The sequence below is a fragment of the Acanthochromis polyacanthus genome, chromosome 16 (assembly GCF_021347895.1).
Source record: "Acanthochromis polyacanthus isolate Apoly-LR-REF ecotype Palm Island chromosome 16, KAUST_Apoly_ChrSc, whole genome shotgun sequence".
NCBI lineage: Eukaryota > Metazoa > Chordata > Actinopteri > Pomacentridae > Acanthochromis > Acanthochromis polyacanthus.
Genome location: NC_067128.1, coordinates 25,534,851 through 25,550,387, shown reverse-complemented (window position 1 = coordinate 25,550,387; position 15,537 = coordinate 25,534,851). Strand labels below are relative to the sequence as shown.

The 15,537-nt window shown below is 40.0% G+C and overlaps 1 protein-coding gene across 1 annotated transcript in view; it reads right to left on the bottom strand.

Annotated features, from left to right (window-relative positions):
* Window positions 1–584: 584 nt before the first annotated feature.
* LOC110955025 (kinesin-like protein KIF3C) overlaps window positions 585–15,537 on the bottom strand; it is a 35,691-nt gene continuing 20,738 nt past the window's right edge. Inside the window, exons 2-8 of the mRNA XM_022199827.2 lie at window positions 10,467–10,568; window positions 10,047–10,169; window positions 6,529–6,647; window positions 2,985–3,101; window positions 2,637–2,745; window positions 2,008–2,153; window positions 585–1,392 (exon numbers count right to left, since the gene is read on the bottom strand). Of these exons, the coding sequence (XP_022055519.2) occupies window positions 1,305–1,392; window positions 2,008–2,153; window positions 2,637–2,745; window positions 2,985–3,101; window positions 6,529–6,647; window positions 10,047–10,169; window positions 10,467–10,568 (804 nt within the window). The 3' untranslated portion in view covers window positions 585–1,304. The remainder of the gene's footprint in view (window positions 1,393–2,007; window positions 2,154–2,636; window positions 2,746–2,984; window positions 3,102–6,528; window positions 6,648–10,046; window positions 10,170–10,466; window positions 10,569–15,537) is intronic.

Below are 15,537 nucleotides of genomic sequence, written 5' to 3'. Positions count from 1 at the left end.
TTCTTCCTATTCAGACTCAGACTTGATTTATTGTGCACTGGTGTGTGTGAAAGGTTTTGATAAATTCTTGAAGGAAATCAAACAAGCTCTACTTGATCTAATTTAATTGATGGGTTTGTTTTCCATTTATCTTGTGCTTTATGGTATCTTCTTAAGGTGGCAGGCTGGGGATCATGTTCACTGTCCTCTGTCACCCAACTCCATTTTGAAAAGCAGAAGAAAAAAAGAAGAAAGAAGAAAACTATGACCAGACTTTAAACTACTATCATTTAAAAAAGAAAAACAAAAATAAATTCATTTTTCCCATTATTTCCCCAAGAAAAAAAAGATAAAAACCAGATCCACTTCATAGTTTTGTCTGAGCTTTTAACCATGTCTCATGCAGCTAATCTCATCTCCAGGTCCAGATATAGTGAGTGGACTTTTTTCAAGCTATTGTTCCTATAACCAATAAAAAACTGATCTGAAGTTACAAGATTTACAGTTTTGACTTTGATACATTATTACTCCAGAATCTAATGACTATCTGTGTTTTCCATTAGCACTGTATGAATAAAACTGTCAGTAAAATGACTTTGGAAGAGTGACATTTCTCATGTTCTTCATTTTAATGAGATTATTATTAGACATTTCATGAAATTAGACACTGTGGCGAGACAGAGGACAACATGTATGATAAAGGTCATCATTCAGGTTCCAAAGTACCTCATCTGACCAACAACAGCACACATCATATGTCACGAGACTATTTTTTAAGTGTGCTCATCTTCAAAAGCCAGCACGCACAGAAACAGACCAAACCTGCCCCCAAAAACCCCGAACACATCAAGTATTTACACAGATATCTTACAGGGGATTCAAGCAGCTTGTGAGCTTTCAGATGTGTGTTGGTCACAACTTGAAAGACAAACAGGCAATCATACAGCCCTGTATGTACACACACACACACACGCACGCACGCATACACGCACGCACATACACAGTTCAGCACTGCAGCCAGATGTTAAAGAGGACGATCTGACGCTCTTGGCCTCAAACATGCAGTAGAGGAGGGTCTGCTGGGTCTTTACATCCATAGAACAGGAGGAACTGGTGATTTACAGAGTTTCTGAGGTTTATAAGGTCATTTATTTTCCTGTCACAAGATCATTTCTTCGCAGTCAATGACCTCTCAGGTTTCAGCTGAGGTGATGGTGTGTGTTTGTGTCCCAGCTGTAGGCCTCACTGAGGACTCTTAAGAGGACCACTGGCCAAAAGAGAAAGCGGAAAATAAATAGGAATAAAAAACTCTCTTCACTAAAGCTTTACTGTGCTGCTGTGGATGTGGCAGTGTGACATGCGGCCAAGGAAATATTAGAGGAGGAGGAGGTGATGGATTTTGGAGTCTGACACCTGCAATAAAAGATGAAAAAGAAGGAGTGGTAATTAAAATTAAAACACGCATAATGTACAGTTTTACATACAGTTGAGAGACAGATTAATAAGATTATCCAGCAGCACTGAGCTTAGACGCAGCTGAGAAAATGAGAGATAAACCATGAGATTAGGATGGCCTGGAGAGGGTGTGGCTAATCCTGAATAATCCCATTTAGAGATGCATTGACTCTAAACCGTTTACAGCTCACTCACCAGAGACAGCCAGTAAAAACAGGTTTCACACATAAAAAGTTAAATATTCTTTGTTCTATACTTCAACACCAGTGGAGATTATGAATCCTAATGAAAAAAATAATTTTATTCGTGAATTTTGCAAAACCAATGCATTTATTTGTTGTAAAGAAAATAATTATTTTAAAAATATGACTTTAGTTGATATTATTATGGAACTTTGAACCGCGATCAATATCAAATTTCAGAGCTTAAAAACATCAGATAATTTTTTTGATGTGTATGTTCTAAATTATATTTTTGAAGAATCGTGCCCACAGTAAATAAACTAAACTATAAACTATTTCAATTGACAGATCTACTGTGTCACTGAGTATCTGTTAAAGGCGTCAGGCTCACCAGGAACGAGATTTGCGGATGCCTTTGTCCTTGGTGGGTGAGTTGTCCATAGAGGGACTTTGGTTGGGATCTGCCTCTGCTGAGCGATCCAGTGTGGCTGTGTTTGGAGGAGTCATGTCCAGCTCCAGAAACATGATGTTCTCAGCCTGCACACAGAAACACACAAAAGAGAGACATAATGAGTAATACTGAATCACCTTGACAAGCACTTACCGAATGCTACTCTGATCTCCAGTTTATCCCAAATATTTCACTACAGATGCTTTAATGTGTTGTGCTGCTTGCATCACACTTAGTTAACCTTTTAGTCACAAGGTGTCTGTCACCTAAAGATGACTTAATAGTTGAAACACTGAAATAGAAGATGAAATGATACCTGTAGTCGGGGAAGTTGCTTTTTAGCATTTTCAAACCCACAGGATTTGATATCTGAGATTTTCTTGGCACATTCTTTTAAGTAATACTTTTTTACCTTTGTGTTTTCCTTGTAAACATCACAACATTCCTGGTAATCTTCTGTTCACTATCACAATTTCTAAACACACACACACACACACACACACACACACACACACACACACACACACACACACACATACACACACACACACACACACACGGACACCTACCCTGTATCTGGAATGAGCTCCCATCGCTATGGCAACCCGGGCATACTGACTGATAGGCCTTTTGTATCCAACTGCAGATGCCGGCCTTGTCTTCATCTGCGAGGATTTACTGAACAGAGGCGCAGAGAAACACAAAAATCAATTAGAAGTAAAGCCGAACATGTTAAATCACATCTGAATGACGCTCAGGCGAAGCCAAAAATAACATCTGGCACCTGGCGTGTGCCACAGAAAGCAGAGAGAGCAGAAGGTCATGAACCTTGACTGAAATTAGGAGTGATCTGAGTTCATTATTTCCACCTCATGTTCCCAAAGGGGAATATCCTCACATCTACATCTAACACTGACCTTTCAGCAGGAACCAGAGGCTGGAATTTCCACTGGTCCTCCTCAGGGTCGAAGGCCAGCCTATTCATGATCTTATTCTTCTCCTCTGGAGGGATGAAGTTCTCTATGATCAGATACCTGCAGACACACAACACACAGCAATGCACTTTGAGGCCATATCCCAAGATTTTTGTTTTATACAAGTCTGTGGAGACACATGGTCTAACGATTGGGATGACAGCTAGCCTAGCCACGCTAGACCCAGGTCTGAAGACACGAAGGGTCTAGGAACTCTCGACAGGGAGGGAGGCGGGCTAAAAGGTTGTCTTTCAAATCACTCAGCAGCAATTGGGTAGGTATACAACCAATCAGCGCAACGAATAGGCTGACGTAGTTCCTAGAGCGCCGGAAATCAGAGGATGCGGGAGTCCGGTGAAGCCTTATTTATAAGGTCAATGGGTGAAGCTCAAGTATATTACAGACATGTTAACAGAAAGATTATTCAGTCGGTGCTAATGGAGCTCAACAACTGTTGTCGACCCTGGCAGAGAATTAAATTCGTTGCCGTGGGTTGTCTAGCGCGGCTAGGCTAGTTGTTTCCGGTTGTTTCTGTCAGAATCGTCGCGCCTCTGTTGTCACTTAGTTACGCCCGCCTTCTGACTCTACACTTCATGGTGATTCGTCCGGCCGGTTTTAGGAGCATCCAACTTCGAGGCTTACCGAGGGTAACTAGACACACCCTGGCAGAGAATTAAATTCGTTGCCGTGGGTTGTCTAGCGCGGCTAGGCTAGATGACAGCAGCATTATGACTGAAACACTGCTTCTTATTTTTACGCATTTTCCATTTTGGACAAGAAAACAGTTTTTTAGTTTTTTGCTTCTGTGGTGCCTTTTTGTATATATATCAGCACTAAATCCATTGTTCTGTAAATAGTTGTCTACGGTCACTCAGATTCACTATGATGCTAAGAGATTTTGAACACTTGTTTCAATACTTTTGGTAAGGCCTCCTTACTTAAGGGAAGTCTTGAAGCTAAAACCTATGATCATATTTTAACTGAGGAGCAGGCTTCCTGTTGGTGGAGCAGAGCAATTGCAGGGAGCTACACATAACCAAGGGTGCAGATGCTTCAAAAAATCAAACTGTCTCTTGTGATGACTAAAAAACAGCAGATAATAGCAGACCATGAGACTGTCAAGACTGTTTTTAGTAGGCGTTCTCCAGTAAGCAAAACTAGACTGACATCCTTTTGTCAGTTCAGACAAACATCAGCACTGCATGAACACAGCGGGGGAGCTAACGCAGAGGACCAAAAAAATCCTGTAAAAACAACGGATTGTTTGGTAAAGACATGTTCAACATTTGGAACACATTCCTAGTATATTACTGGGTAATATATTTCTACTGTTTACCCTGTTGCTGAAACTGAGAGTAAAAATAGAGTGCTGCAGGTGTGATTCAATGAGTATATAGGATATAGCTCTGCAGTGTATACACGTCTTATACTTATAAAGTATGACATTTTTATTGCTCTGATAAAGGTATCTTAAAATGGTTTACAGTACTTCAATTGAGTGCCTTTGAGCGTTCAAATTCTATAGAATTGGAGCCGGTTCCACTACTGGTGGTGAAGTGGTGGCAAAGATACAACAAAGAGGATCCTTGAAAGACTTGTCTCACTCTAGATGTCCATCTGACCTAACTGCAAGAGTCAAGAATTTGATGAGAGAGGCCAAGGGTAAAAGGCACCAGTCATGCCAGCGACTCAATCAGAGGCTGAAAAATCTAGAAGAAGATGCTCTGTACATCATTATTTAACAGAAACATTGGGGCTGACAGCTTACAAGAGGCAGCGTACCCTGCGACTCACCAAACTGCAAAAGGAGAAGAGACTGGCTGTCACAAAGAAGTACATAACTCTGACTCCAAAAGACTGGGAGAACTGGATTTTCTCTGATGAATGCCCTCTCTACTTATTTCCAACACCCCACAGCCAGAACGGCCATATCTATACAGATGATAGTGAAAAAGTACCACCTTCTGAGCAAGTGAAATTTAGTGCCCATAGTGTGGTTTGAGGAGCTATGTCCGCTTCAGGTCTCTCAGAGATGCACATTGGGCCTCAAGGTACCACTGTTAATGCACAATATTATACGAACAAAACTCTAGAAAAGATACGACTTTCAGTTTTGGCCAGGAGGAAAAAAATCAAGGCCTGTGCCTAAATGGAAAATGTTTAACAAATGCTCGGAATTAGTATTTATGCAAAATGGTGTCCCTGCTCACACTGTCCGTATGATTCAACAATGGTGTTCTGAGCATCTAACTGGCTTTCTGCATCAGGAGGAATGGCCAGCAAACTCCCCGGACCTTAACCCAAGTAAGAACTGCTGAATCCTGAACAGTTGTACCTTTGCCAGTCCACCACCAACCACCATGAAACAGCTCAACTTTAGGGCTGTGCAGGAGTTGGGGAAGATAGAACCATCCACACTCAAGAACCTCGTACTTTCCATACCTGAAAGACTGAAAGTCGTGATCAAAGTGAAAGGGGAAAATGCCGGTTATTGAATAAAGTGATCACATTGCATATAGAGTCTTTGAGTTTTGGTTTTCTGGTGAGAATAAACTTTTGGGACACGGTGTATTAAATTCTATGTAAATACAGCATATACTGTAAGAAGTAATGAATACTGTTCTGTTCATCTGACAGAGATCATAAAATACAGGCTATAAGAAAACAAGGGACAGATGGTACAGTTGTGCTGCAGTTTATTTAATTGAGGCTGGCTTGAAACACCATCTTCGGGATAAAGATGTCTCATTTTGTCAAATATCTGTTGCCTCAACTCCTCTCTCCTCAAGTCTCTTCCTTACCTTCTCCAATCACATCTCTGGTGGGAGGGACCGAGACGTGAGGAGAGGAGATGAGGAAAAGAATTGAGGATGTATAACCTGAAAAAGGAGCAGTGAGGACTGAGCACTCAAGGATGGAATGTCAACATGTTGATGGGCATTGTGGCTGCATGTCTGCACTGCACGCTGGTCTCTATTTTTTTTAATGTCATTAGATACTGATTCCATTTTAATATTTATAGTATACATATATACAGCATATATTAATGTATGCCACAGCTCTGAATTTTTACAAGCAGCAGTAAAATACATACTGTAGCCAAAATTTTATAATATGAAAGCTAGTATTGTAGTTCTGGCACCTGGAAAGTCCAAAAAGTAACTCTGAGTAAAGTTTCCCAAACATTTTTCATTTTCACAAGATAAACTAAAGAGGAGGAGGAAGTTTTTTTTTAATGACAATGTTAATTCAATAAAATTCTAGCCATTAATTTATATTCTGTTTCCAAAAACAACTAAGGAGACACCTTTGAGTTGTCATATATAGATTCCACACAAGTTTTATTTAGCTTTAAGGTTTCTATTTTTAAATTTTATCTGGTTTTCCAGACTCTCTTATCTCTCAATGTTTGGTAGAATAAATTCCTGTGTAGCATGTATCAGTGTGTATCTGATGCTGACTTTTGCAGGGCGCCTGTGTGACTCACTTGAACTTGAGCTCTCTGGTGAGCTCGTTCTGAGTTTGCTCCAGCTCCTGGCGGCTCCTCACGTGCTCGTCATTCACGTCTTGGATCTCTGCTTTGATGCACTGGAGCTTGGCGTACAGCTAGAAGGAGAGAGTCACACAGAGAGGGTGAGGAGGAGTGAGGTTCCTTGTGCATTGTGTCTGATGAACTGGTCTCCAGCTCGCTGAAGCTTGGTTGCCCATAGCAACAGCACTGGAAGCACTGGTGTCGGGAGAACAAACCAGCCAATGGGAGCTTAGCAGCATGGCAGCCCTCCCTCTCCTCATCTCATTTCTCCACTTTCCTCCAGCGCTCCTGAGTTTTCACACAGTTCATTCTTTGACTTCACCCAAGTAGGCCCAAGTAGGCTAATCCTGATTTTAGGCCTGAATCATGACACCGCAGTTCAAGTTCATTTTCATGCAGCTTGAACGTGATGAGCAAAGTTGTAGAAATTAGATCAATAAGAAGCAATTTGATGGATTGCCAAAACTGTTTAAAATGGAGTCACCTATTCCAGAGACTGTTCTCTTCTGTTTATCAGCATTTCTTCTGTGGCCAGCATTTCCTACAACCTAAATTGTAGATGGAACCTTTCTCAAAGTATCTGAGAAGGTGATTCTTGACATTTTATGGAAGCAAACTAAGGTATATACAGAGCCATGCAAAACAAAAAGTAATTGTCCCCCTGAACCTAATAACTGGTTGGGCCACCTTCGACAGCAACAACTGCAGTTAAATGTTTGTTACAGCTTATGATCAGTCTTTTACTTCACCATGGAGGAATTCTGACCACACTCTTTTTTGCAGAACAATTTTAATTCGGTCGCATTAGATGGTTTCAAGCATGAACTGTGGTTTGAAGGTCTTTCCACAGCATCTACATACTGTTTGAACTTTACTACCATCTATATATGTAGTATATGTAATGCCAGAGCTGTACATCATAACAGTAAACTATAAATCAGTTTCAATGTTAGCTTGTATTTTGTATGTATCAACTAGCTTTAGCCTAGCCATGCTATACCCATGTTTCTGACGGCACAAGGGTCTAGGGAAGCTCGACAGGAAGGGAGGCGGGCTAAAAGGTTGTCTATCAAATCCCTCTGCAGCAATTGGGGAGGTATACAACCAATCAACGCAACGAATAGGCTGACGTAATTCCGAGAGCACCGGCAGATTGTGGCTAAGTCCCATTAGCTTCCCAACCAGCGGAGCCGCGGAGCCAACTGGTACAGTATATTAAGGATTTGCCATATCCCGTCGGCATAAGTCCAAATACGTCTTTCTTCTCAATGAAACACTTAAGTGCCGTCCTTTGTTTATCTTTCAAGTTGAATTTTAGCTTCAAATCTTTAAGGGCTGTGGCCAAAGCCGAGTCGAAAGATAACTGTTTATTGTGCGCCGGTTGTTTCTGTCAGAATCGTCACGCCGCTGTCGTCACTTCATTACGCCCGCCTTCTGACTCTACACTTCATGGTGATTGGTCCGGCCAGTTTTAGGAGCATCCAGCCTTATGGAGGGTAACTAGACCCACCCTGGCAGAGAATTAAATTCGTTGCCGTGGGTTGTCTAGCGCGGCTAGGCTAAACTAGCTTATCATACATGTATCGAATTGTGTGTTATGCATTCTTTGATCCCAACCCCCCCTTCTCCCTTCCCTCCCCCTCTCCACCTCTCTACCTCTCTTCCTCTTCTGTCCCTCTCAACCCACCCGGTCAGCAGGCAGATGCGTCCCCCCACATAAAGTGCCGGGTTCTGCTCAAGGCTTTTTTTCCCTGTTAAAAGGATGTTTTCCTTCCCACTGTTGCCTTAGGGCTTGCTCTGGGGGTCAGGCATATGGATTCTGTAAAGCGTCTTGAGACAATTTGACTGTAATTGGCGCTAAATTGAATTGAATTGAATATCAGTTAGATTAAATTCCGGACTTTGACTCGGCCACTCGAAAACCTTAATTTTGTTCTTCTTGAGCCACTCTGAGGTGGACTTGCTTGTTTGCTTTGGCTCATTCTCATGTTGCATAAACCATTTGTACTTGAGCTATAGGTTATGAACTGATGGTGAACATTCTCCTGGAGGATTTTCTGATAGAGAGCAAAATTCATAGCTCCATCAATTATGATAAGCTGTCCAGGGCCTGTGGAAGCAAAGCAGCACTAAACCATCACACTACCACCACCATGTTTCACTACTGTTCTTCTGTGGAATGCAGAATTAACTTTACACCAGATGTAACTGGGCCACATCATCCAAAAAGTTTGTTTGTGACCTCCCAGATGAAATGTCGACGTGCTATTGGAGAAATGTTGGTAGGCTGACAACTTGTGGGAAGGATCACCACTCAGCCATGTTTTCTGTCCTTGTGGATAACATCTCTGACTGTGGTTCTCTGGAGTACCAGAGCATCAACAATGGCTTTGTAACTCTTTCCAACTGATAAATGTCAATGACGTTGTTTCTCATCTGTTTATCTCTTTAGAAGGTGGCATCATGTGCTGTTTTTGAGGCCCCTTAGCTACTTCACAATGCCAGACAGGTTCTATTTAAGTGATGTTTAGAGTCAAGCTCATGATGACCAATCAGAGTTCTACTGACGTCCATAATGAATCTTTGTAGGTAACATTGCCCCAAACTTCACTTACATTTTTGAGAAACAGTACATCAACTAAATATTACCTTATGACAACTTATCCTTCATTTTGCACATGCCTAAAATACTCAAAAAAGCAAGGATTCTGGGAGTAAAACAAGGGACAGCAGACTTGTGACTGGTTATTTATGGCAAATAGCCAGTTCAGCAGTCAAGCTCATTGTCCTTCTATAAAACTTGAGTCTCACATAATGCCCTCTGAGCTTTAAATGCACAGTGTGAAATGTTTACTCTCCCTCTTGCTCAAAGTGAAGGCATCATGCAGTAGGAGATTCGTAGAGGGAGCAAAGATCAGCACACGATCATTAGTCACATTGTCATCCACAGTCACACAATGGCCTGTTGGGTGTTAGTTCTGCTTGCTCGTGCCGGTGCAGCAGACTGGAAAGCAAAAAGTTGCAGGGAAGAGTTTAAAAGTATTTTTTAGGGTTTGCATTGGAGGTTTTAGTGAGTTACTGGGATATTTTGAGCATTCTGACCAAAGGGGAAAACAGATTGAAAAAGTTAGTGTGGAAAAGCGTGAATCGGCCCAAGACAGAAGGTGATCAGAAGACAGGAGGGGACGGCAGGACAAACCTTAAGGTACTGAGATATAAGTGTGTGTCCGAGTGGAGCATGTGTCCGAAGCAGGGGGTCATTGGGTTCCAGGTCAGGGGTCAAAGGGGCAAAAAGGGCAAAGAGGGATATTCTCACATTAGGAACAAAGAAGAATGTATTTCTATATATATGTGTCTATGTCATTGTTACAAGTGTGTGTATTTGGTGCACATGTATAAAAGGGCAGCCTACTGTATTTGCATTGTGCATACCTGTGTGTTATATTGTGCAGCTGTATCTACAGATATTTTACCTTCTTGAGTTTCTTGGTCTTAGCCTCGACCTCCTGTTGCAGAGAAGTGAAAGTCTCTCTCAGCTCAAGTGTCTCTTCATCCTGGACCAACATTTGCTGCTGCATCTCCCTCTCATTACGTGTCTGAAAGTGTAAACATCACATTTGAGTTCAACTCATGTTGAGACAAAGGGAGGCAATAATGAGGAACTTTTTCCACGGTATTCTAAACTATGAAGTATTTTCTGTATTTCAGTCTACAGAAAACACACACAAAATACTGCTTATGATAGGCTTATCCTTGTGCACTGTGCAGCTGTATCAGGAAAAAATGCCACAAAACATAATAAAAATAAAATAACAGTAAAATGTGCTGTAAATGTAAAAACTATGAATTCTCTTTGATGTTTTGATTTGAACCTTTTACAAACAATGGCTTACCTGCTCAGCAATCTCATGCCTTTTTATCTCCAGCATCTTCTGCTGTTCATTAGTGTGATCCATGATGTTCTTTCCACCAACCAGCAGTTTGCTCTCCATCGCCTGAGAACAGCAAAGAGTATTTACATTATCATTTAGGAAGGTACAATGTTGTATTTGAACAACGTCTGTCAAAAGTCACATGTCCAGGCAAGGAGACAATGATCAACACAGTAAATATTTTCTGTTACTTCACATCAAAAGTCATTATACACAGACATACATACAGATGCACAAAAATCAGCAGTAAGGTGGAATTGCTCTATTTTTAATCAAATTAAAGATTCAGATTAGTGGTGGGATGCGACTAAAAAATGTGTCAGACTAATCACAGGCTTTGTTAAGAATGAATCGTGATTAATCACATTCTTGTCAAACTGCAATATTTGACACAATAAGCAAAGTTTTTCAATTTAAATAAATTTTGGTTGATGACTGAATCAATGAATAGACATTTACATGAACTTAAACAGCAAAAATGTTTATGTTTCATTTATATATATCTGTGTATTTTTCTTCTGTCCACAACATTCATAGATTCCTGCAAACTCAAAATGCAATTATAGCGATTAGTTTAAATATTTTAAGACTTTTTGTAAACTCAAGCACTTTCAATGGTCCGACGGATCGTGAAACTTTCGTTAAATGTCTAAACTAGCTCTCGCTGAAACAGAACGAGGACAGATTCAGCAGCTTATTTCTCGCTTCAAATGTTTAAATACTTTTTTCTAAATTGTTTTCTTTATAAAAGAGAAAGTTTTCAATCGAGCCGCCCTGTTGGTCCTATGTTTCTGCGCTGAGTACATCCTGTGCATATTCTTCACAGCTGGCAGACAGACTTTATGTGCATTATTTTATTCATGTGTTTTTTTAACAAAAAATCAAGATGATGGACTGGAAAAACAGTGATATGAGTAAGACTAAAAGTTGTAATATTTGAAGAATTAAATTGTAATTTCACATTAATAATGATAATATTGAATAAATAATAAATCAATATTTAATTCATGTGTGCTGAAACTCTACTAATAATCCTTTTTTGAAAGGGATTATAATCAGTTTGCATAAACACACCTTAATGGACTTGAAGTATGTATTAAAAGTGGATTTGGCATCATTGACGTTTTTTTTATATGCAATATGATTTTCAATGTGACCTTAGATCACTGCTTATACTAAATTATAACACATTCTGTGGATTTGATCTAATTGACATTTGAGCATTTCTGTTAGTCATTATTGTCAGAATCCTTTAAAATGTGTAATGTGTCATTGCCCAACTTTGACTCACATTAAAATAAAAAAGGCCATTGTAGTATAAAACTATACTGATATCACTTCCCTATTATTGAGTTTTTATTCTATCCAACAAAACCCAATGAATCAAAGGCGTCTTATCAAACATAACCAACATCAAGTTTCACAAACAAAAAAAATAAAACTCTAATCTGTATTAGCTGACAGGATCAAAAAAAGCTACATAAAATGTACCCTTTCCTGCCTTTGAATCTCATCAAGGTCAAACTAAGTTCATCTGGACATTTAACAGTTGAGTCTTTGTGTCTGTGTGCTGTAGCTGCAGTGTATGCAGACTTTGTGCTGATGATGCAGGCGGACGCTGGAAGTTGGCAGCTTTACATCGGCATGATGACACCACGCTACAACGAGCTGAGCTCTGCTGAAACTTTGCAGAGCTTTGGACAAGAATAATGTTTAAAAGTAGACAAGGGCAAAAATACACAGTTCCCATTTCATAAGGTAAAACATGGTATCGACCTTCTCGTTGACTGCATGCACACAGTGTCTCATGGTAATGATGTTTGATAGTCAGGTTGGTCTACACTGAAATAGGTCAACAGCAATCTGATTCACTAGTAATGAAATTTTGCACAGACAATATTTTCTCCTACAGGATGAATCCCTCTGCTTTTCCATGCACAAGAAATATCTCAATATCAATGAAAATGATGAACATGTACAGTATGTGAACGCTCACAAGGACTCTTTCACTGTCAATTTGACAATATATGTTTTTAATGAAATGCACAGCGATAATTTCCATGGAAATTTTGCATTTTGCCTTTATGAGGACTGACGGCAAAAACTTTATTAGATTCTTAACCTTTAGACCTTAACCATTATCATTTACAATTCAAATGTATCCAGTAATTTGGAATTTGTTCAGATATTAGCAAAACTAATCTTTCCATCTTTCTCCAACAATTTACAAATGACAAGGCAGAATTATCAGGATATACATGGTATTTCAAAGATATAAAATACAAATTCTTAACTTAAAATGAATCGAAACATATTAAATTCAAAGCATTGTCACAGTGAACATATTAACATGCCTTTAGCTTAAAGTGCTGCTGGAATTCAGGACAGACTCACACAGCTGCTACTGCACACACTAGTTTTCTTTTTGTTTTCACATTTTTTCCTACCTTTTCCAAAACTGGACAACTTGGCAAGAATTTAGCAGCTGTACACACTAATTGTTTCTGCCTGTCTCATTGCAGTTCCTGTGTCTATATGGGCAGTCTAACTCACTAAATGTAGACCTCGGGTATAAGCCTGCCATTTTCCCCCAAATTTCCATGCAGGTCTCCCTTCCCCTTCTGCTGTCCGTGTGTTACTGTCTTCAAAATCCACTTTGCTATAGGAGACAACACCAACAACCTCAGTGCAGCAACCTTTCTGCTGAAAATTGCAGGTTTTGCCAAGGACTGGGTCATTCAATAAGATAATTATTCCACCAAAACAATTCCTAGGTCATTTATTTTCAATGACACATCAATGTATCCTGTGTTTAGTGCCCCAAAACAACTGTGATTGGTTTTAAAAATACACACAAGCCAGAGCTTTTTTTTTTTTTTCCCCCCAAGATAGGGATAGACCACTCTCCAATACTGCTACAGCATAGCAGAGACTGGGTCTCAGACTGAATCTGACTAAGCGGGATAATCTATGAAACTCAATATTGAAATTCATGCTGAACCACACAAACACAACAATTCCACCTGTTTTAGATGTTATCACCCCACTAAGTGGTGCTCCAATACCACCACAATTTTGCAAAGATCATGATTAAAATATACTTTGCTGCTACATTTATCATGTTATCAACCAGTTATCTACATTTTGTATGTTTCCTAGGCGGCCACTTCACCAGAGATTTTCCATGCACTTATTCACATGACCACAAGAGATCACCCATATTATCTATGCTACTTTCTGTTTACCGGTGATCAGAATGGATGATTAAGTGGTACTGAACCTACTAGAAGGTGGATGAGATTCCGAGGAGCTCACATGAATGGAATGACGACAACTCACATTCTCCTTAAAGCATACAACTCTACAAAAGAACACATACAAAACAGCACAAAGATACAAACAACACACAAAAACCCAAACAACTCATGAATAATAACATGCTAAAGATGCCATAAAAACGGCAATCACAGCATTCATAGTCTCTGTAAGGTTTGCTCCTTTTAGGTGCTTTCTAGTTTTTATCTCTACCCTTTAAGGTGAAAATCCAAGGTGCAGGTCCTACACTGTATGTCTTAACTCTGTCACTGCTAGAAAATCATGATCATTTCAAGCCTCTGGTTACAGCATCTCTGGTTACCATGGAGATTAAAGGCCTGAGGTCACAGTGATGCAATCTTCAAGTCTAGAAAGTGAATTACACATTGATACACTCACACACACCATTATCTGGATCCCTGTCCTGAGGGCAGAAATCTAAAAGAGTGAGAACTGAGTAACAGGAGAGGCAGGCGGAAGAAACACTGAGACAGAAAGTGTAGAAAGGCAAAGGGGCCCCAAGACGGACAAACAGGGGCCTTTCCATTTTGAATTGGCCACATTCCAGAGCTTTACACAAAAAGACAGTATGTGTGTATGTCAACTGCGTGCAGCCTATACATTCTCTAGCATTTGCACATACCACACTGTCCACTTGATTATATGAGCGAACACAAAAACACACACTTAAACTCAAGCAGAGTACAGTGGAGTCCTTCAGAGAGGATGCGTCTGCAGCAGGTCTCTACAGAAAGCCTCTTTGTTAGAAGTTGTCTTTGTGTTCGTTGTGTATATGTGCGTGTGTGTGACTGCCTGTTTTGCTGCTCTTTGTATTCTGTCATATTCTTTCAGCTTCATTAAAGGGCTGATTCATGTCAGGGATTTTCCCTCTCATGCTCATCCCATCTCTCCTCTCCCTGATAGGCTGCTTATATAGATGCAAATCCCCTATATATAGGCTCTAATAATGTAAGCTCTGAATGGTCTCTGACTTCAATGGACAACCTGACACATTAAACTCAGGGCTTCAGTTCTTCTCCACTTGTTTCATTCATCTTGCTATTATCTAATGAAGAAAATAGATACTTATTAATGTTCTAGTTTCATTCAAGGAAAAAAAAGCTGCTGTGTGAAACTGTGTCAAAACCCTAATTACATCTACTCACAAATGAAACAACATCCAAAGATGGTGTATTTTCTACATCCCCCCTGGTTATATAAAAAAAGAACAGCTAGGAAGCATTGACATCATAACAGGAAACAAGTGTATTTCTCCTGTCGTGACATTCTGTTCCTCAAAGAACAGACAATTATTTTTTCAGTGAAAATAAATACACATCAAGGGAGAGCCTCACTTCAATTAGTTGTAAATAAAACATCAATATGATAAAGACACTGGAGTTCTTCCCTTTTGCTGAACTTGTTTCACAGAAATATCTGACTAGAGCAGTAATTGCTGCAGAGTTCATGTTGACAATCAAGTTGTAAATAGGAAAGAGAAAGGAAGGATTTTCTGAAAATTCAAGCATTGTCAGCTGAATCTTTGAACTTTTCACATTTCATCTGATGACGAAGATGGGGCAGTGGGTAGAGGAGGTGGTACAGACAGGGACATGACTTGGTGAGGAGACCAAATGGCCTTCAATCACATGAGATGACTCACTCACTCGTCACCAGAGTCATTATTGTGCTTCCAGACATCCACATAGAGGGTTGT